Source organism: Temnothorax nylanderi, unplaced genomic scaffold (genome assembly GCF_030848795.1).
Source record: "Temnothorax nylanderi isolate EJ_2023f unplaced genomic scaffold, tnyl_v1.0 TNYL_tig0260_pilon, whole genome shotgun sequence".
Lineage (NCBI taxonomy): Eukaryota > Metazoa > Arthropoda > Insecta > Hymenoptera > Formicidae > Temnothorax > Temnothorax nylanderi.
This window is the reverse complement of record NW_027249322.1, coordinates 94,968-117,108: the sequence shown is the minus strand read 5'-3', so window position 1 is coordinate 117,108 and position 22,141 is coordinate 94,968. Positions and strand designations below refer to the sequence as shown.

Below are 22,141 nucleotides of genomic sequence, written 5' to 3'. Positions count from 1 at the left end.
AATTCTGTTATTCGCGACCGCGGACGTAGGTTCGCATGCTAATAAAACGCCTTTGACGCTTTGTTGTCTGAGATCATACGCGCCATATCTTCTGAACCTTTTTAAATGCCCCTTTTTTCCTCCGCCTCGGTGAAATACGTGACATGGTAATTACGATCGCCTACATTTTCAATATCTTTCGTATGACGGGTCTCCGTATCTCGCTGCTCATACAATCGAGTACTATTTTCGAGTATTATTCATCGCGATGTTGGTAACGCAATTGCGTATAGAAACTAGAAAATGACGCATATCGATTCCACGCGAAAATAACTTGACATTCGCGTTTATATCCGTACGCTTACACACATTTCTAATTTTTTTTGTATAGTAAGTATCATAATCATGTCTGTATATGTTAATATAAATTAACAATATTGATATTGTCCAAGGATTTATTTCTATATTTACGAAATGACATCTGTAATTTAACACAAGATATAATTTGTTATGTAGAGAGAAAGAGAGGGAGGGAGACTAATGATATACTTTTTGTATAGTTATTGGAGATTATTCGAAGCGGGGAATTTCCGGTGGCGAAAAGAAGAGGACAAGTATAGCTTGCGAATTACTCACGAATCCATCATTAATGCTACTTGACGTAAGTTTCTCCTACATTTTTTAGTTATAAGATGGATGTATGTTTTAAGTTTTATTATATTTATGATTAGTTTTATTTGGTTTAACAGTTACATCATTAATTTTAGAAACATATATACTTACATATCTTATATTCGTAATATAATACATCCTGTAAATCCTATAAATAATTCATAATACTAATTCATAATATACGTAATTATCTTTAAATGTTAATCAATTGGAAAAAATATTATTATATAAAATTTTAAATAATTTATGGAAACTTATGCAGAAATTTACCAAGTTTATGCAGATCTAACTATAAAACAAATAACGTTATAGAAATAAAATATTTCTCTCCAACAATCCCCACTAATCTATACTTTCATGACATTAAAGAATTGTAAAAATAGATAAATCTTCGAATGAAATATACATGAGATCGCGGATCCACACACGTACCTTACGATTTATAAATTAAATTTATAAACTGAAAAATGTTCATGATATTAGATAATGGAATGAATGGCATGAAATAATTTTCAGAGATGGAAAGTTCGTCCAGAAAAAAGTTTTCTAACAATAAGTGTAACGTTAGAATGTTGATCGATAGGCGTTAGATTAGATTATGATCGCTAATTTGAAATTTATGAAACCTTTTACCTTTCAGGAACCCACGAGCGGACTCGACTCGCATTCGGCACAGGCATTGATCTCGCGGTTGAAGAAGTATGCCGAGCAGGAGGGTAAGAGTATCGTCGTGACGGTACACCAACCTAGTTCCAGGATGTTCCACAGTTTTAGTAAGCTTCTCCTACTGAGTAACGGTCAGGTGGCGTACTACGGTTCGACGGCGAATGTCGGCAGATTCTTCTCTACGATAGGACTTACTCTACTGCCGCATTACAACCCCGCAGACTTCATTCGTGAGTGCACTTTACTGATATGAACTGATTTCGTTGAATTACACTTGCGAATGATATATATATACACACACCTAACAGATAAAATTTTGCCTTGCGTCTTTATTTCTCTCTAAACATTTCAAACTTATAAGATTCGTGGTTCCTTGAAGAAAGATTAGTCTATCTGTACTTTCTTTAATATATTTTCTACGATATAATTTTTTTTTATATGAAAAGTATTGAGTGTTTTGCACAAAGTTAGAAAGCGTTTAAAATAAAATCTAATCACAATCACACATGCTGCACATGCACACCTTATATTTTTTTGTTTAATGTCATGTTTAATCAAGTGGTATAAATGTTTTTTAATGCAATAAATATGCGTAAGATACGAAAGTGAAAAATATTTTTCTCAAATATTTGCATTATTACTGAGACAAAAGATTTCCAGAGCGTACATAACATACATACATCTAAAAAAGACTACGATCATATATTTGTTTTCTGAAATAACCGCTTCGTGTTGTCGGAATGCTACGGGAAACGGATGGCTGTTCCCATGAATTGATCAGAGCCGACCGAGAAAAGAGCTCGGCGTTGTACGAAATGCTTCTGTTTCAGTGGAACAAATAAAGGGGCCAGAGGAAGTTCGAGATCGCATCGTTGCCGCAGCGAGAGCTGCAAGACAGGGACCTGACTGCCCACCGGAACTTCGCCCGGAGTATAATCCCAGCCAACATCCGCTCTGCGACCATCTCATCCATTATCACGAGCACCACATCAGCCACAACGGTATTATATAGTATAAGTATGCAGTCCGCCCCGCGATATACGTATTTAAATGTATGCACACCTAGACTTTCCCTCGGACCGCAGGCGGACCGTTACGGGCTCCGATGTGCCCATTTAAAGCGCGCACTTGCTCAAAGATCGAGTATCTCGCGTCCGACCTACGGCGAACGCTGGAAGGGCCGTTTTATGAACTGCTAAGATAGGCAACTTGACTGAACCTGTCCGCTAAATGTTTAGAGTCTTTAACTCGCCGAGAGTGCTACGGCGTGTACCGTGCACGATTCCGAAGAGTTATTTATCTTTCCGTTCTTGATGGTGTAAATACGTATATCTGTGGACGGTGAAATTTCTGAAATAGTCTAGAATTATCTCGCTTCACCTTTCGATAACAAATAATAAAAGAGGTCGAAAAGTAGTGAATATTTTAAAATCGCTATTTTTTAAACGAATAATGTTAATAAATTGAATTAGAATAAGTTGAATAAAATATACTTTCTCAGATACATACATCAAAGCCGAAAATAAATATAATATCTATGGGATGTTCTAGGACAATAATACATATAATTTTAATTGTATTGTATAATTTTTGGATTTTGTTACAAAAATATTTTATAAATAATGAGAATCGATTTTATGCATAGCTGATATTTATTTAACCACTTTTTCGAATTTTTAAAATTTTTTAACATAAAATCTTTTAAATATTAACTACCTTAGAGATCGTGAAATATAATGAAGAATTTTTTTTATTTCCATAAAAGAAATTCTGCATGATAGAAGAAATTATAATAAAACGTTACACAAAAGCTTATATAATTAATGTTGAACAGTATAGACTTTTATTATGTTAACATTTAAGAATATCAATAAAATAACTTAATATACGTATTAGAAAAGTGAGCGGAGTAAAATCGTAAGGGAATTGTCACCGATTTCTTCTCCTCTCAACTGTATATTTCTACCTACTTGTGTATTTATCGACGATGCAATTCTCACAAAGCTACTCTAAACACTCGTCCCGATGCTTTACAGTGAAGGAAGACGAAGGCCGTACACTATGGTTGGACACACAAAGCCACGCCAGCAGCAGCGCGAGTTCTGCTGATGACGACTATTCCTGGCAGTGGCCCACCAGTTTCTGGTCGCAGTTCAAAGTGAGTACGAATGTTTGTAGCAATTACCGAATACAATGCCATTCTATTCGCTTAAGTTCCTTATCTCCGCGGTTCACGCACTATTTCGAGTTTGAGGATAAAAGGTGGAAAGTAATACCACAGTATTATTATTGTTGCATATCATTAAATATAAGACATAAAAATATTAATATATTAATATGAACAGATAGAGTCAACCGTCTTTTTCACAGGAAAAAAAATATAATTGAAAAACGATATTTTCTTCTCTATTCATGTTTCGAAACTTAACTCATCGAAACCTTTTGATTCTGGATTATTTATGACGCAAGAACAACCATCTGATTCTTGAACATCTTATTTTTATTTTGAGCCTTAATATCTGGAAACTGGCGTAGTAGGTCTTGGACGTTCCAAGCGACCATTCCAACGTAATTGTTCATAATTTCCAAAGTGTATCCTTCGCAACGGATGAAAGGGTAACCGCTATACAGTCAGACTAATTCTTCGTGTCAGATATGACGCACCGCCCGCGCCGCGTCCACCGCGAAAGAAAGAAGGGAATCAGCATGCCCTGTGTGTTGTTCATCGCGGGCGCCGATTAACGAATGCATCTAGACTAATGTGTACCGGTTTACCTATTCGCGGAGGACGCGTCATACCGATCGCGTCGTAGGTGGATCGCGACATCGCCGAGAATCGCACGCGCACGAGGTAGGGTAGGGAAAGGGGAGGGCCGCGTGCATAAACGTCGCGGGAAAGAAGAAGACCGGTGGCCGGGCATAGAGGAGAAGAACTGGGACGCGTTTGCACGATTCGCCATATCCGGATAATTACCGCGCGACCGGTATGCCCGTTTGTAATCGCGCTTAACGTACGAATACGAACGTCGCGTCACTTGCATCACTTTTACTTGGCAGAACCACGCGTTCTTCGCGGCCTACCAGTAGCCGGCTCCACCACCTCCCGCGTCGTCGTGAGAAAGAAAGACCGATAGGGAGAGAAAGACAAAAGCGTTCAAGGTCCAATATTCTCTATTAGCGATTATTATTGAACTAGGAGACACGGAACATAAATTTCGTTCTCTTTGTTCGTTGACCTGGACTATCGTAAAACAATAAGTAACATCGACCGAAAACCAGCCTTTCGCGCGATGTGTCCGAGACACTCTGTATGTACCACAGTTATTGTTTAAAAAGGCCTTCGAAACCCAGCATTGTGAAACTTTGCGTTCTATTTTCTCACGGACGCTGATATAATCGAGTCGTTCCGAAGGTATTAACCTGACGCGTATTATTATAAAATCGATGTATCGTGAAATAATCGTCCACGTAACCGAAAAAACGCGCCGCCGGATGCTCAGGAAGAAGCACTGACGCAGTGATCTTTTCTTAACTTTCCAACTTTCACTAGAAAAAAATTGTTTCAATTTTTTTCCTTTTTTTTTACATTATATATACGTAATCCAATACTGAGCTTTTGCTGAGAACTTTTATGCACACGATCAAAGTCACACAAATAAGAGCTTTAATTTATTAGCGAGTTGGTGCAAATTGCAACCAGGCTCTACAGGAAGCTGTAGCCCATTTGTACAAACGAAGTGTTGTTCCTTTGATTTCAGGTATTATCGGAAAGAAATTTTCAAGAGGCACGACCACGAATGTTGTCGCGTCTTCACTGGCTGCAAACGGTAGCTCTCGGGCTTCTAACTGGGCTTTTATGGCTCGGTCTTCCCAGAACTGAAGCAGCCATTCACGATATCCAGGGGTGGATGTTCTTCAGCAACACGTACTGGATGCTTTTTGCACATTTTGGAGCGCTCACTAGCTGTGAGTTGAATTTAATTCTCATTTACGCGCTTGTAACGCCGAAATTCCGTCACAAAGGCGAGGTATCCATTGTGCTGAGGCTAGACTGATTATCTCGACAATACCTGCATTAATTAGACACTTGGACGAAACGAAGTTACGATCTATCAAATTTGCGGCGAGCCAACAAAATAAATTTTAATTATACGGGAATGTAATTGTGTAGATTCTAAATTGCCAGTTAAAGCGTTTATTTGCGAATTAAGCTCCAAGCGCGTGCGATTATAAAAGCTCTCTTTTTCGACAAAGAAAATTTATTCCCTCGGAGCTTTTTAATTAATTTCAATTTTATTTCGAAATGTATGAAAAAGCAGATGAAATTGATTGGGTAATTGGACTTTATCGGCCATTAATGTGCTCAATCAACCATTCAGTAAGGCTCACTTTTTTATCGCAAAAGACCGGAGAATGTTCAATCAAGAATGTTAGCACGTGTGGCATGCCGTGACCTAATATGTGTTCGGTGATAGAGGTCCTTAAATTCATATTTCTCTGATAGCTAGTGGGCAGACATAAATCTATAAGATAAAACAGATATACGCCCTTTTTCTTTCGCAAATAGAATAAAATCATACTAGTATATATAATAAAATGATGAATTGAGACACTAGATGGAACGCGCATGTATTATGATCTGTATCAAATTTAATCAGATCTTATAATTAGACAAATCGTGATACCGCGACTTTGAGATTTGGAAATCCAGAGTTGAGCGGAAAACAGAAGAAATAAAACGCGGGAGCGCATTGACTATCGTATCGTGTAACTCCTTCAAAAGTAGACCCACGAAAAATCCTTACTGGCGGTTGCTATCCAGTCATTTTACAGTCTGCCATTTCGCGGCAAGCGAGACAGCCCGAAGCGAAACGTTAATCGCGAGAGAGAGAAACGTTTCGCTCCTGATGGACTGGCTGTAAAACATCAATTTTAACATCACCCCCGGCCCGTCATAAGCGACGCGCGGACGTGTCCACCCTGCATGAATCCGGGCGCGGGGATGATTCTGAAAATAACGCGCGACGTTCTTCCAGTTCCTCCGGAGCGCGAGGTGATCAACAAGGAACGCATGTCAGGATCCTATCGGCTCTCGGCCTACTACCTGGCGAAGATGGTGGGCGAGCTGCCGCTGACGATAACGCTGCCCGCAGTCTACCATATAATTAGTTACCCGATGTTGGGCTTCCATAATATAGCGGTCTTCATCACACTGCTCGCGTTCTTGCTGCTCAACACTGTAGTCGCACAGGTACGCAATTTCCTATTCGATCGTTAGCCAATGTTAGATATTGGACAAATGGCCCGTTTATGTCATTTCGAAACAAAAACTTTGATTCAGTATAATAGGATTTTGATTCTGATTGACTTACGTATCAAATTATTCCGTTCAAAATCACGTCGAACTGATTGTGAATTCAAATTCGTTGCATGATAGCTAAATACACTACGCAAGATAATTATACACAAGGATTAGCAAATGTCAGATTTTTATTGACATGTATCAATATGATGATATCAATATTGGATTCGAGCAACGTTCGGATATCGGATTGAACTGAAATCCGCTAACGACTATCCTTCCGATAATTATATAATTAACCCTCTGAACGTAATATAATTTTCTCATCGTAATATCGGTCAATCAGATAATTTTTTCAATTATTGCTCATGGAAAAACGATAAAACATTTAGTTTTAATCCTAAATACATTATGTATAATTATAATCAATAAAAATAAAGATTTTGTTGTTTTATATTTTTTAAATTTAAAAATTCGGGACGAAGAAAGAAAGTAAATCAGAACAATTTTATTTATCGTCACTTTCACAAAAAAAATCAAATTATAATCAAATTGGACAATTAAAAAAATATAGCTATTTATCACTCGTAAAAAGTACTCTGATAAAAAGAAGCTATTTATCAATTTAATATAACGTTACCTAGATATCGAAACTCAATATAAATGCAAGAATTACTCTGATTTGAAACCTATAAATGTAGTATAAGCAATATCTATTCTTCACACACAATGAAATATTCAATAGTCATTTTGTTGAAAGTAATACATGTAACTGAGAATCGCAACCGTGTTTCATTACTATTTTTACATTATTAAAGAGCATGAAATATATATGCGCTTTAAAGCGCTCTCAGCTTATCTCGAGCCGAGATTGGAAATTTGCATGAAAATGCAAAGAGAGTATAATATATCTATCGGCCATTCTTGAAAGCTATCGACCAGGTGGAGAGAGGTGGCCGGTTATTCAACCGTTCGCGACATAAGTCGACTTTATTGCGTCCAGCTCTTCAATTTCATCGATGTTTCACAGAGTGTCGGATTCTTCGTGGGCGCCTGCTGCGAAGATCTGCAGGTGGGCATCACCGTGTCTGCGCTCTACACACTCTCGACGCAGCTCCTAGGCGGTTATTTGGCGACGTCGGTCCCACCATGGCTGGCGTGGGCCAGATACATCAGCATGATGCATTATGCCTATCAGAATATGCAGATTCTGGAGTTCGGCGTCGGCGAACCGATCGCGTAAGACTATATCTTTTGCTTATTGTCACGTCTGTCTTTTCATATCGCGGTTGATAACAAAATTTTATCTCGAGCAAACGAACAGTTACTAAAAAGTTCAAGATTCACTTTCGAATAAAAAACCGAGAAAAAAATTGAACGAATCAGATGCAAACATCTGTAAATGACAAAAATTTCAGAAATAATAATTTAACGACAATACGTAGAATTTACAAGAAAATTATTCTTTTTCCAAAGAAGAATATTTAAGTGCAAGAGAAACATTCTTTTAAACGTAATTCACGGAACATAAAGATAAAAATTAAAATGTAATAAAATGTAGATATGTGAAATTAAATACACGAAATTACGTGCGCAATTGAAGTTTTGATCTTGAGTCAATTGAGTATTGATTGAGTAATGTAAATCATGGATTATTAAATCCTAATATAAATAAATGAAAAATCGCCTCCTGAGCTATACTAATCGAGCAAATAATCTTTTGTATGACAGATGCTCTCAGCCAAGTAAATTCGCCGAGTGCAGAAACGGCACGACGATACCTGTTTCCGCGATTTTGGAGAGCCAAGGCGGGGTCAAAGGTTCTGGTCTACCATTGTGGGCGAACACGGCGGTGCTACTGGCGTTCCTAATCGTTTTCCGGACCCTGGGCTACCTCGTTCTGCGTTATTACCGTGTACCAAAATGAGCGTGTTGGGAGACACGCAAGTAGCACGCAAATTCTCGACACGACTCTTCGCGGATCTTCAGTTTTGTTACTACATAGAGTATTATAGCAAACCGTCGTCGTCGCTGTCGTGGTGTCTCGCCTCTTGTCAGGGAATAAAAAACGGCCGCGCGCGTCCCGACGTCGTCCCCCGGGAGAATTTTCTCCCGTCGAGCTGTCAAACGTCTGTAAAGTTTTTCTATCTAGCTTGAAAACACGGGGGAGCGGCGCGAACGGTTATAACGCGAATGCGAGCGTTTTCACTTTTCCCGGCGGCATGTATCGAGCAATGCGACATAAAATGCGAGACCTGCAGCAGACTTGGCGAGAACTCTACATATACATACAAACATACATATGTAGGTATACGTATATATATATAATATATGTATACTTATATATATGTGTGGTATGCATATATACATATATATATAGTAAATGTTGAGAGACTTTACACACAAAGAGCGCGAATGCGTGTGATTCGAAAGAGAGATGTGCCAGCGCGTGTTCATGAATGTCAATAGCGTGAACGAACACGGGACATCGTTGTTTTCTCGTTGTTTGCGGCAAGAAGGGTATAATAGTAGAAAAATTTGACGCGGTGTCGCCGAAGCAGACTGAAAATTTGTACGATGGCGATGAACCTTTATACATACATAGAGAGATATACATATATATTAACATACATATGCGCGTACACGCGGACGGTAGGTTTAGATTCTTAAACATATTTGTAAGCGATCCATCACGACGTCTTATCTCTTTTTTTTTTACTTTTATTACCGTCACAATTGCTACGTTAATGTTTGTTGATACCGATAAGAGTAATGCTACTGTTTCTATCATTACTTACTACCTTTTTACTATCGAGACGCTGTAATTAAGACATAGATGAAAGATTATACTGCTGATTCTAAAGTTGACAGGGTGGAGGAAATAAGTATATACATATATATCGTGTTATATATATATATCGATATATTGTTCCACCGACGAGATACTATTAAACACTATCGACCCTGGGTAAATTTGCGTGATTGTCAATGGAGATTTGGAGATTTGAAAGTGATAGAAAAGTCCCGGCATTACAGACTGTCAATATAAATTTTTCGACCGTCTACATAAATATGTGAACAATTAGCTTATAATGTAGTATTAATTTATATTTTATTATACAGATGTAATTTATTTTTATAATTTATTATTATATACAGATGCCTATCTACGGCAGTAACATCACATATGTAGTCGTAAAACTATATTTATTTCCATAATTATCACTCATATCTATAATCAAATATATATGGGCGATAACAATGAAAATAACAAAACGTAATTTTAAATAAAATCGAAGATGTACGTTCATTTCTATGAATAATCCAAAATAATAATACAAAAATAATATTATATTATAAGCTAATTGTCTAAGTGTCGGCAATCACGCAAATTTTCAAAAGACTGTCGATTTTTAATCCTTTTGGTATGAAGGATGCCTACAGTCACCCGCCGCGAAATGTTCACTAGATACTTCGAAGAATACATGAAAACATTCTTATATCCTTAAAAATACACGAAACTCTCTGGCGCACGTTTAGTAGCTAGGTGCTATTATTCATGCCCGGCTAGCGGAAACGCTTTTCTGCCGAAAGGATTGATTGGTATCTTGTTTGCGACGATACGCGATGAACGCGCGTGTGCAGGTCGCGCGATGCTACACCTTCGAAAAGTTTGCACGCGCTACTATTCACGACGAACGTGGCGGCGATAAAAATAAAAGAATATGTCGATTATAAAATTTGTTGATTTCTCCGATATATCTCCGTGATATTACTCGTTATGAGAATGGGAATTCGAAATTAATGAGCGGTGTAATATTTCATTGTTTACTCTTTGTACATAGAGAATGTGTGTGTTGTGTATATTTGTGAGAGAAAGAGAGGAAGCGAAGGAGATACTGCTTATGTATATATGGATGAAATAAACATTTCATTCTTATATACATACATACCCGCAGACACACTTATATATGCGTATACATAATGATAATGATAGTAATAATAACGCGACGCTAAGTATTATTATTCCAATTATTATTACTATTATTATCGCGTAATGATTACTCTAATTATTTTAATTTTTATTATTGCTATTATTATAATAATATTATTATTATTATTATTCTCGCATGTACATTTTTAACGGACTGAACGAGACGCGCTGTATTTTTTGTACATGCACGCGAAAAAGGACGATATATTACGCTCAGTAAGGGAATCGCATTAAGATTATATTCGCGTGAATCCATTTCGTTAACACTGATATCGTAGTGTGTTGTTATACTCCTTTCCTCTCCCGAGTTACACAGTCACGGAAAGCCAGTGTTTGTTATAAATAAGATAAATTAGATTAGATTATTGCAGTATACATGCGGAGGACATGTATATCCGTCTGCGATTGTAACGCATGTCAGCCAATCAGCGAATAATAATATTGTAAGGACAGTGAACTGGACGACTCCAGTGGCCAAGTAGGATCGCCGCAAGTATGGTGAATCTCTGATTTTAACCAAGTTAAAGACGAATATGATCGATGCATATCTCCGCGCGCGTACGAACGCGCGTTGTCTACACAATCTCGTTGCCGTTACGATCGATAGCTCGCTTTCGCTTTTATTAACCCGGTATCGCCGATCTCCTTATACGATAAACGATAGATCAGTTAGTCAGGAAATGAACGTTTCGAATTCGCCGCATTCGCCAAAGGACCTCGATGCCGCGAGTCACGATCACGGAGAATCGTCCAGTACACCAATAAACGCAATATCCACCAAGTGTTCATTGAGTTTGGTAAACGAGGCGAGAAGAGGGCAGAGCGGGAAGAGAGGGTTCGTGTACGACGAGGATTATTGCTTCCTAATTACGTGAGGCTGCAAGAGGAATGCAAGAGAACAAAGAAGAAGAGGAAGAGGAGGAAGAAAAAGCCGCGGGAACAACGTCACCGTGTAATATCGAGATAAACCGAGCCGGTTTAAGATATCCTCGGATTTTATGCAAAGCACGATTCGGGGCCGCTGTATATATTAGACAATTGGCCGTAAATGTTGAAAATCACGAGGCGAATATAAACGACTCGATAGAAAGCGTTTCTTGTTGAGCTGCAGACGATCAAATTTTTTTTCTTTAATTAATCTTTACGTTCAAAGACTTATCTCTTGGATTATCCCGAAGATCAGGCGGGACTATATTGCAATGATCACGGTAATCTTAAACTGGCTCTCGCGACGAACAATGTTACGTATCCGCGAGAGGAGCAGCATGATGAAGCAAATGTTGTATAAACAAAGATTTGGCTGTGTCAACGTATGTTGATTTCTCTGTCGTTTCTTCTTTTATATCTTTAACGTCTGAATCGAAGCCTCTCGATGAAAATAAGGAAAGTGAGAGAAAGAGCGAGAGTAAAATCCAAGATGGAGTGAGATGCGCCGCGAATGAATTGAGAAAGAAAGATAAAGTGCGAAAGAAAACAGAATAAAAGAGAGAATATGCGGAGAAAGAGGAGTTTACGCTCATATCTTTATCGCACATTTAACGTTGAATGACATCTAATTCTCGAAGGATCACTAAGATAACGATCTCTGTACGTTCCATATAAACAAAAATGCAATCGCATTTTTACGTTAAATTTGCGATGAAATGAGTTTTAGTGTTGAAGCGAAGTGGAAAAGGCTATTTCGGAGCCGTACATCGTTCACTGATCGAGCGAATCGAGCGATGAGTAGATGACATGCATACAGCTCTACACGCCATTATCGATCGTCACGAATCGAAGTGATTAATTTTATTTCCATTCCCGAATAGTAAAAAAACCGTGAACAAACGCGAAACAAAAATCGAGCGAACGCAATATCGACGAACAGAATGTAACGCCGCTTTTGCAGGCGGTTATAACGATCATTCTCTACGGATATCTCCCATGAGGAGATGCAGACGTGCGTCGAGCGATGCAAAAAAGCGGAAGTCTCTTTCCTTTACCACCTCCAACGCTATTCTATCATACGCAGAAAAACGCACTTTTTGATCATGTAGACGTCTTTTCAAAATTTTGATATCCATATATATATACAATTACTATACAATGTACACCACTGACTGTTAATAATCCGCGCGACTGGACATTTGTATGCGTTTACAACTTTAGCAGCGAGCTCGGGCTGTGTGATCGATTACTCACACTCGGAACCGTATAAACTGCACGACTCACATTTTCTGCTGGATGCCGCAAAGTTGGACGGAGAACGCCTCGTCTAATTAATGCGCGACTACGATCGAGAGACGAGCGTATTTAAACCGACAGAAATTAACATATGCACATTAGTGCACCATCGTTTTTTCATGCGGACCAGAATAGATAATTGCAAGACAACCTTAATGGTCAACTTCTGTATGGCTGTTCGGAAAAGTGTACATCAATAGCGACAATTAGATTAGGAAGTGAAACTATTCTTCCATAGTGAAAATTTGATTTTAGGAATAAGATGATGCATGTAATTCTTTTATTGATTAGAATTATTATTACTGATTAGAATTGAATAGAATTAAGATGTTTTATTGAAATTAACTTGCAAATATTTGTATTCAAATATAATTCAAATACTTAAGTTTTATCAACTGAACTTATCCAATAAAGTGGATATTCTTTAAATTTTGGTTGAGATAAAATACATTTTAGATTATTTAGTGAAATGAAAGTTTAATACAAATTATATGAAGAAGTTGCTACTGTTATACATTCTTTTAGAACATCTATATACTCGTTTATATAATGAAATATTACGAAAGTAAAAAGCGACTTTCGATTATTCGCGAGATCGGCGAATTTGGATATTACGATAGCTATATAATGTGTATGAAAAACTGATCGTGATTTATAGTAAAGCAACTACTTTTTTCCGCGAAAACTTCTCATTTTATAGTCATGCGATCATTCTCATCTTAACATGACAACCACGCATACTTCATTCTCCTCGCCGCGAATAATTCGCACAATTCAGACTTTGGAATATATGCAAAAAAAAATGTACATGCTTTTGCACTAAAACTTTATAAGACTGACGACTGATGTTTTTATATGAATATAATAAATGGCAGGATAAAGATTCCCAAATTAAAATTGCGTTTACATGTTTGTACGTTGTAAGATCGTGTGATGAGCTATGAAATTGTAGAGATTTCGACGATAATTATTTCCCTCCCGATGTGTAGAGAAAGAAATTCAAATTTCAACTAATCACACAGCCAAACTTTTTCTATGAAGGCACGATAGTACACCGTTTGTTGAATTTCAACGGATAGATCAAAATCACTCTACATAAATGAAAATCGATGGTCGCACGCTGAACTTATATCCTCATCAATACTTTCCACCCGATAGAGATCTGTGTGTGTTTCGCGGAAAATAAAAATTAGGGTGTCTCGAGCAAGACTATTTCGCTTTACAAAAATAGTGCCTTTTTTACAAAGACTCTGTTGTTTGTGCCAAGTCAAATCCAAAGGATCTGTAAGACACACTGCCAGTGTACAGACTGGGAACAAAGAGAAAAGGGTAAGAGATAGGAAGGGAGAGAGAGAGGGGGGGGAGGGGAAAGAAAGGCGGAGAGAATGTAGACTGGAGTGCGCAAAGCGAGTGTGTGCTGCGAAGTTGTTAAACGGAAGACTGAGAATCAGCGTACGAAAAGTCACAACGCGGAACGGACTTAACTTTTTTTTTTTTTTTTTGTTAGGAAGGATTGCCGCGATATTATATAGGCAAAACTTTGGCGGACACGAAGACGAGCAAGAACTTTTCTGACGAGCGCGGATTGAAAATAAGAGCCGAGACATTTTCGTGCGCACGCAACGCACGTACAAACGCACGCCCATACAATTTGTCGAGGAATGTCCTCATTTTACAAAACTTACGAGAAATACCGGGACTAAAAAGAAATGCCAAAAGTGTTCGATTAATTCAATGCCGCCGTGGATCCCCGATTAGTATCTTATTATATATATATATAGTATCTTATTATATATATATATAGAACGACGGAAACAAGTAATGTAAATGTGCTAAAGAGGTTTAATATATAATTTTAATTACGGTTGTACACATATATAAATCTTTATATATATAAATATATATATGAAAAAAAAATATATATATATGTGAACAGGCAAAAGCACCGTTCTTTTTATGGTGCTCGTTAATAAACGTGTTAACATCCAACACGGCATTGCACACTGAGTATATACTTACACACACGTATATAATTATATATTATTTTACCCTCACGACGCAAACCAGACGTATAACTCTATCCCTTCTGTACATATATACATACACGCAAATATATATGTATAAGGTAATGTTAATACACTAACAGAAGAATCTTATTATTTTCTTTTTATAGAAATTACGTTAATTAACTGATAGTATTATTCCTGTTGCCCGAGTAGTAGACGTACGGTCCGCATTATTACCTAGAAGATAGCTCGTTATCTAGTTATTTTTATTTTACCACGAAACGTTAATATCACTATTACTATAGTAATAATAAGAATTATTATTATTACTAATACTATTGCTACTTTATTATTACTCTATTGCTATTATTAAAAATAATTTTTTATTATGACTATTATTATTATTATTATCATATTGTCGTAATTATTATTATTGCGGTTATTGCTCCAACTATTACTCTAACTATTGCTATTAATTACTATTATTATTGTATAGTATTAATTATCTATTAATTATTACTGTCGTTATCAGCAACATCTCCACTATCATCATACGTCGTTGTCATCGATATCACCGTTGATACTCTATTATCGTATTTGGATAATACACGAAACTATTTCGAGACAAGTGCATGCTATCGACTTATGTGTCATATTTCGCACAACTTGGAAAAAGTATTAGCTCTTTTTATTTTGTGTCAATTTTAATAGGCCATTTCTAAGAAGGAATCTGTTCGATATGCCTGTACATTTCTTCGACCCTATCTCGCTTTATCCCTCGATTGCGATTTTTTATTTATCCCTTTTAAGGAAATTCGCAATGTTGATAATTATATTGATGATAAAAATATAACGTCGAAATTTTCCCTCTTTCGTCTTTAAAATCGGACGTCAGAAAATAAATTGTAAGAAATATCTTATTTACGCAATACTTTCAGTAATGTTGCTCGTTGAATTTTACCAACGTATTTTAAAAACGCGGAATGAAAAACTATCGGCTTCATATGCAAAGCGAATTGCAAATTACATAAAAAATTCGTAGCTTTTTATGAACTGTACAGTATGATCGCGACAAAATCATTGTACATAGCAACGTGATAGCTGCACATGTGTTCTAAACGAAGAGGATATTTTAAAGAACATTTTCAGGCTAAATGATATGTATCACAGATGCACTGCGTTTTCAGAAACCCGCGTTAATACCGATACATTGCTAAGAGGCACATATTAAGCGGTAAATTTAATATCTCTTCGCATACTTTCCATACTTTCTGAGATGCAGACTATTTTTTAATAGTTTTCGTCACTACTTGATCTCGTTTTCTATGTATTTCTCGGATTTAATATATATGCATTATATAAAATGTGGGGGAGAGTTCCGTATTCACAGAATATTTCGGCCATTCTGAGGATCGTTCTAGGATTCTATCTTGTTTTTGTGTCTTGTGAAGATATATATATTTCTTTGTAACTCAAAATTTTGGCTGTAAAATTGTATCAGCGTGATACTCACTTTTCGCTCACACAAAGTGAGATGTGCAATTGTATAAAAAATCTCATAATACTGAGAAATATATTCACAGGTATATCGTGTAACATTACTAAAACATCAGCAGAATTTAAGCGAAAAACTCACATATATTTGCACTTTTTAATTGCAGAAGTTACCTCGTATCTTTACGAACGATGTTTTACGTTTATAACAATTACATATCTTCGTATCGCGGTTATGTTCTGAGTGCGGATCTATATTTACAGCTTAATAAATGCCGAATGTAGTTACCGCCTTTCCTCACATCTCTTCCCCATCCCTCCAGTACTTTCGGATGCGTGCGCGTGTGTGTTGACGACGACACGTAATACGTGCCTCGGCAATGTGAGAGACTGTCGGGTAGCCAATTTATCTCATGGATGTCAAGGTGGATGTCCCAATTACCAACCGTGACATAATTTGAAGCATGACGGAGACACTCATTGTTTTCCGCGGCGTAAACATTATTTAAATTCGCTTCGATATCAAATTTACTCTTGTGATAATTTATTACAAAATATTTCACCTATTAGTTGTTATATATTTATTCTATAATTATATTTTCTGTTTATAAGACAAAAATGTAACAAGTTAATTTTTTTTTAAGAAAGATGTTTATTTAAAATCTGCAATACTAATTTTATTCATCACGCCCATAAATTCAAAAGATGAGTGCTTGTTTGCAGTAATAATAATCGTTATATTTTTATTTCAAATAAGCGTGGAATGAGAAGATCAAACACGAGAAGAGTAGGCACTAATAGATCAAAAGCGCGATTATTAAAAAAAACACGATCTATTAAAGAAGTGGATGAAAAATATAAAGCGATCATTCGTAAAAGAATCGCCAAATTTAAAAATAGTAAAATTTATTTCAAATGATATATTGGTTGCAAATTTGTTTTTATTTACAAATCTTCCAATTATGCCATGAGACGTTGATTACCGGGATGTCCATCTCGCTCATGTTTCGCGTACCTCTCGGTATAAAAAAAATCAAGCGGGGCATTATGCGGCTTTCGTGGACAGCCTTCTGCTCAAAGCAAACGTTACCATACCATCGAGTACAAATTGATCTTGTACGCGATACCACTCGGTTTGAAACCCGAGACGAGTAGGAGAGGGAATGAGAAACGAGAATCAAACGTTAGCTTCGTCGAACGGTGGAGAGCATTGCATGCGCGGTTTACTCTTCTGATCTATCTTTCCCTGGGCAAGAGCCGGATGACTTTTAAACGATTAGAATAATTTTATTGAATAACATATGAGGATAACTCTCAGTCGAAAATGTACGTCACGTTCAGTTTTTTGAAACTTAAACTGCCATGTGAAAATTTTTGTATCGGGTAAGTGGCCATCTGTACGATCGCAAACGCAATCCTTTGATATAATCCTGTACATTTCGATTGTTGGCCTACGCGATAAAGCTCACGAATCCCTTAACACGCGATATCGATAGGATTTCACGTGGCGTTCCGAGCACGGGCAGGAGTGGAGAAAGGCAAGATCAGAGTGTACGCGATCGTTCGTGCATTAATTAGCGGCCGATGCGTCGTTGCACACTCGGGATGTCCGCTTCGCGCCGTTTATTCGTGATCGTTGAAATCAAGGAGCCTGTTGACCGCAAAGATTTATATAACTCGTAGTTCTTCCTCTCGAACGTGTATAAGCGACGAGACGGGAAACGATTGAGTAATATCAATAATAAGGTGATAGAGAACGGAGAGGAATGTAAATAAACGGAGTTGCTGGCTGTGCTGTGTAATTGTTATAATGGCAATATGTTATATATATATATATATAAATATATAATTATATGTATACAAACGATATATATACACCGATTTTACGAGCTCGGCATTACCATTAGATCATGCGGAGGCGAAAGTTGCTACTGCGATCAATTTTGACCAGTTTTCAGGCCGGATCGAGTGTAAAACTTTTTCCATCGTACATAGCCTGTTTTTTCTTCCAACAGTTTGATTAATTTGATTGAATAGGAAAAACTGTATATAAGATGTATAGAGCGGTACTCCAAGCACAAACGATAGTATAAAATTGCGACCGTAATATGATTTTTATGCTTCTTCTCGCTACTTCGATTCGAACTGCGAAACATTCATTCGAATTATACCCAAAATTTGACATGAATTTTTACGGTCTTACTGTTAAAGATTACCCGAAAACAGGCTAATTATAGGCCCTGTTAACGACACCATTTGCTCTAACAAGACTTTTGTAATCGCAGGAAGTAACAAATCGCGCACTGGATAAAACATTATACCGTCCGAAACGCGTCTCTTTATACGACTAAGCGCACATTCGCTGACAATAGTAACCAAAAATTCATCGTGCTTTTGTATGCAGGAAGAAAGAAAGATTTGTCCGTATAAATAGAATGCCATCTAGTAGGAATCATTCTTAAGATGATTTTTTAATTCGATTTTTCCCTGGCAAACATTTTTTTACCGAAAAAGTCGATTGCAATCCTCCTTTAGCCTGTGTAACATTGTAAAATGCACAAATAAATTGTTTATGTCTTATCCGGGCTGATAGCTATAAAGAAAGTCGTAGATTAAAAAAAAGGATGACTGATAAATTTCTACGACCGGCAAGTTTCTCAGAAAACGACCGTAAATTACTTGAAGAAGAAATAATCTTGTGCAGTTTAATGACTCTTTTTTGCGAGCGCCTCGTAATATTAACAATATATTACTATAATGTGTTATACACACGACAGCTATGTCATAATTATATAATACTTTATGTTATAATTGATATTTGATATTATGTTGTTCGCATATGGTAATATATTATTAATATTACTATATATATAAATAAATATTGTTGAAAACATAAAATGCTATAGGAATGTGTGTACTTTCTTTCGACGCTTTGTAAGTAAATTATACTCGGATTTTGAGGAAAGATACCCGCGAAGGAGACAGCTAAACGTCAGCTCAACTCGCAGTAGCAACTTCAGCGACATCGTAAATTTCGTGTTAAAGAGTGCGTTGGTTTCAGAGTGCGTGCGCGCGAATTCGAACTCGATCATACTGTATATTACTCAGCATCCGCTCTTTTTTGTACCGAACTCGATTCACTTCGAGGAACCACATCGTCAACCACTTCGTCACAAGCAGGATATAACACTTGCGATTTTTGTCAGTAGAAAATGCGAGAGAGCGACGTACGATGCGACACACGGAGCGCAGTACAGTGTTTCTTAAGCTTTTCCAGAACGATAGCTTTTTTATTGCCGAATCTCGGTACCGAGTTTTCTAATAGACTCGTGCGCGCGGCAGAGACGGAGGCGCGTGCACGAGGAGGACGCGCGCGAGACGAACGTGTCACGGTATTCACGCGCGATACAAACACGCGGGACACGATAAGATTAATTAATCTAATTACATATAGCGTAGTAAAATGCGAGGTGGAGCGACACGTAATGTAAGGACGGTTACGACCGCATTTTTATCTAGCGAAGAGTTAACTCGAACTTAGGAAATACTTTTTCTAGAACCTTTTGGCGAAAAGCGGGTGCGGAGGTGCCGGCGGACACGTCGAGTCGAGCACGGTGGAACGCACGGTTTAAGAAACACTGCCATAGTTTAATTGCGGAATTTTAACGCTATAGTTAATTAGTGTTACGACGAACCCTAGCCCGAACGCGCCGCGCTCCGAGAGCGCGAGAAGGCAAGCGTGCGAGAAGTTCGCTTGGATAAATCGATCGGCGTTCTCTCTGTTTTGGAATCTACGGCGGAGAAAGGGAAAACATTTTCGGCTCGGCTGAAATATTAAGTACGATCCAATATTGGCGTTTTCATTTGTATCACGTTGAACTCATAATAAAAATATTGAACGTTTTGAGTCATCGCAACGTTTTGGATAAGCCAAGCGCACGACCGATGCGACATGATTTGTCCCCTTTGTCCATCGACTTTTGAACATGTTGGAGCAATTTATTCATCACATATGAAACGAAACCGTCGAGTTTTGAAATTTTTACGATAAGAGCGCACCTGTGTACGTGCATTGTGTTGAAACGCGAAACAACATGACGAAGATTAAACGCGTTGACTCGCGGGCACTCGTTCTCTCGACGCGAAGGGTTAACAGACTGTCTGCGCGGTTAACGGCAGATTAAAGGGTTAGCGTTGCGTACGCACTGCCATTATATCGATAGAGTTATTATACCAGATCTCCATCGACCGCCCCGATGGCGACAGGGCCGGCCTTTGATCGCGAGACTTTCGCACAAGCCGCGCGAGGAGGCCGTCCCAAAATCGTCAAACCGTTTATTATTTCATAAAACGGCTGGTAGGATTCGCGAACTGTGTGAGAGAGAATGTGGGACTCTTCCGCCATCGAAATAATTCTTTAGGCGTTGCCGTTAATTCAATTTCGAATATCTAATGCATGTGTGATGTGCTCGCGCACGCGTGTATCAGATTATGTGTGATTATATATATTAATTATTAATATAAATTGTTTCATATAATTATATATTATAATTTATATATTCATTAATATATATCTAAAAGAAACTTAATTATCATTTACACGATTTAGAATGATATAATAATATAGTAATAAATTGGCCTCGTATTGTCCATGTTTTGAGCTCACGCATTATACGCTTAGATTTCGTTGCACTTACGCGTACATGCGTGAATTTTCTGCACAAACATCTACAATTTGACAAGCGACGACAAGCTTGGTTGGTGGAAGAGTCTCGTGTGTTACTTCGAAATGGAAACGGAGCGCTGGAGAAACAATCGCACGGTAAAGCAAAGGATGTCATTTATCTCGGAATCCGTGGCGTCAGCACCGTTTTCATTTCGACGCTCTCGTTTGCGTTTCGTGAGTACGCGTACGTTTCATGGAACGAGACTCGCGGCGTATATACATATATAAAGCGAGTACGATCGATCGTTATCGAAGCAACCGTTCAAATCAAACGTTAGGCGCGAAGGGATGGGAGGATAGGAGAATTGTTTCTGGACTTACGGAAACGATGAGATGAACTCGGATGTACCCGAGGGTATAGACAGATCGAAGTTCCATTGCACGCGCCAATCCAGAATGCGTTGAAAGAACACCGGGATTCGTGGAATCGACGATCCTGGAACGATCGGCCAGCGTGAAGTGCCGATTTCCAGTGCGCAGCACTGCCGAACGTGCTTGGCGCGTTCACGACGACTCCGAGTACACCGTAGTTAGTCGATTATGCGGAATAGAGAGAAAAGAGAAGGGATCGCCGACCGGTGAAAAGTTAGTTCTATATTAATGCGCGTAAAATGCTTAATACAAACGATTAATATTGTTTCTATTGAATCGAGAGCGAGAGAGAAGGACGGAGAGAGAAATGCGTGTGCGTATGTGTGTGCGCGCGTCTGTGTTGAGAGAAAGAAAAAAGAGAGAGAAAGAGAGTGTGTGAAAGAAGGCAGAAAGCGGGAGAGAAATTTCAGCAACGGCGTTCATTCTTCGACAACCATAATATGCAATATAAAATTGAGTATACTGAGCAAAGCAGCGAAAAACCATCTGTCCTAGTCCTAGTATTCGAATTCATCACCATAATTTATAACCGATTTCAATTTAAATCTAATAAAACGATGTTATATAATACTAACTTGTGCTCGTCAATTGTTGGTGACCAACAAACCCTTTCCCTTCCAAAAGGAATCTTCAGAGCCATGTTTCCAGAACATTATGTTCTAGAATTTTTTACTTATAATAATTTTCAAAAATAAATAAAAATTGAG

General features: G+C 37.8%; 1 protein-coding gene across 1 annotated transcript in view; it reads left to right on the top strand.

Moving 5' to 3' along the window:
- Positions 1-22,008, top strand: part of E23 (Early gene at 23) — a 131,841-nt gene extending 109,833 nt beyond the window's left edge. The window contains exons 6-13 of the mRNA XM_071718582.1: positions 540-640; positions 1,292-1,547; positions 2,148-2,318; positions 3,354-3,475; positions 5,076-5,283; positions 6,354-6,568; positions 7,650-7,858; positions 8,351-22,008. Coding sequence (XP_071574683.1) covers positions 540-640; positions 1,292-1,547; positions 2,148-2,318; positions 3,354-3,475; positions 5,076-5,283; positions 6,354-6,568; positions 7,650-7,858; positions 8,351-8,546 — 1,478 coding nt within the window. The 3' untranslated portion in view covers positions 8,547-22,008. The remainder of the gene's footprint in view (positions 1-539; positions 641-1,291; positions 1,548-2,147; positions 2,319-3,353; positions 3,476-5,075; positions 5,284-6,353; positions 6,569-7,649; positions 7,859-8,350) is intronic.
- The last annotated feature ends 133 nt before the right edge of the window (positions 22,009-22,141 follow it).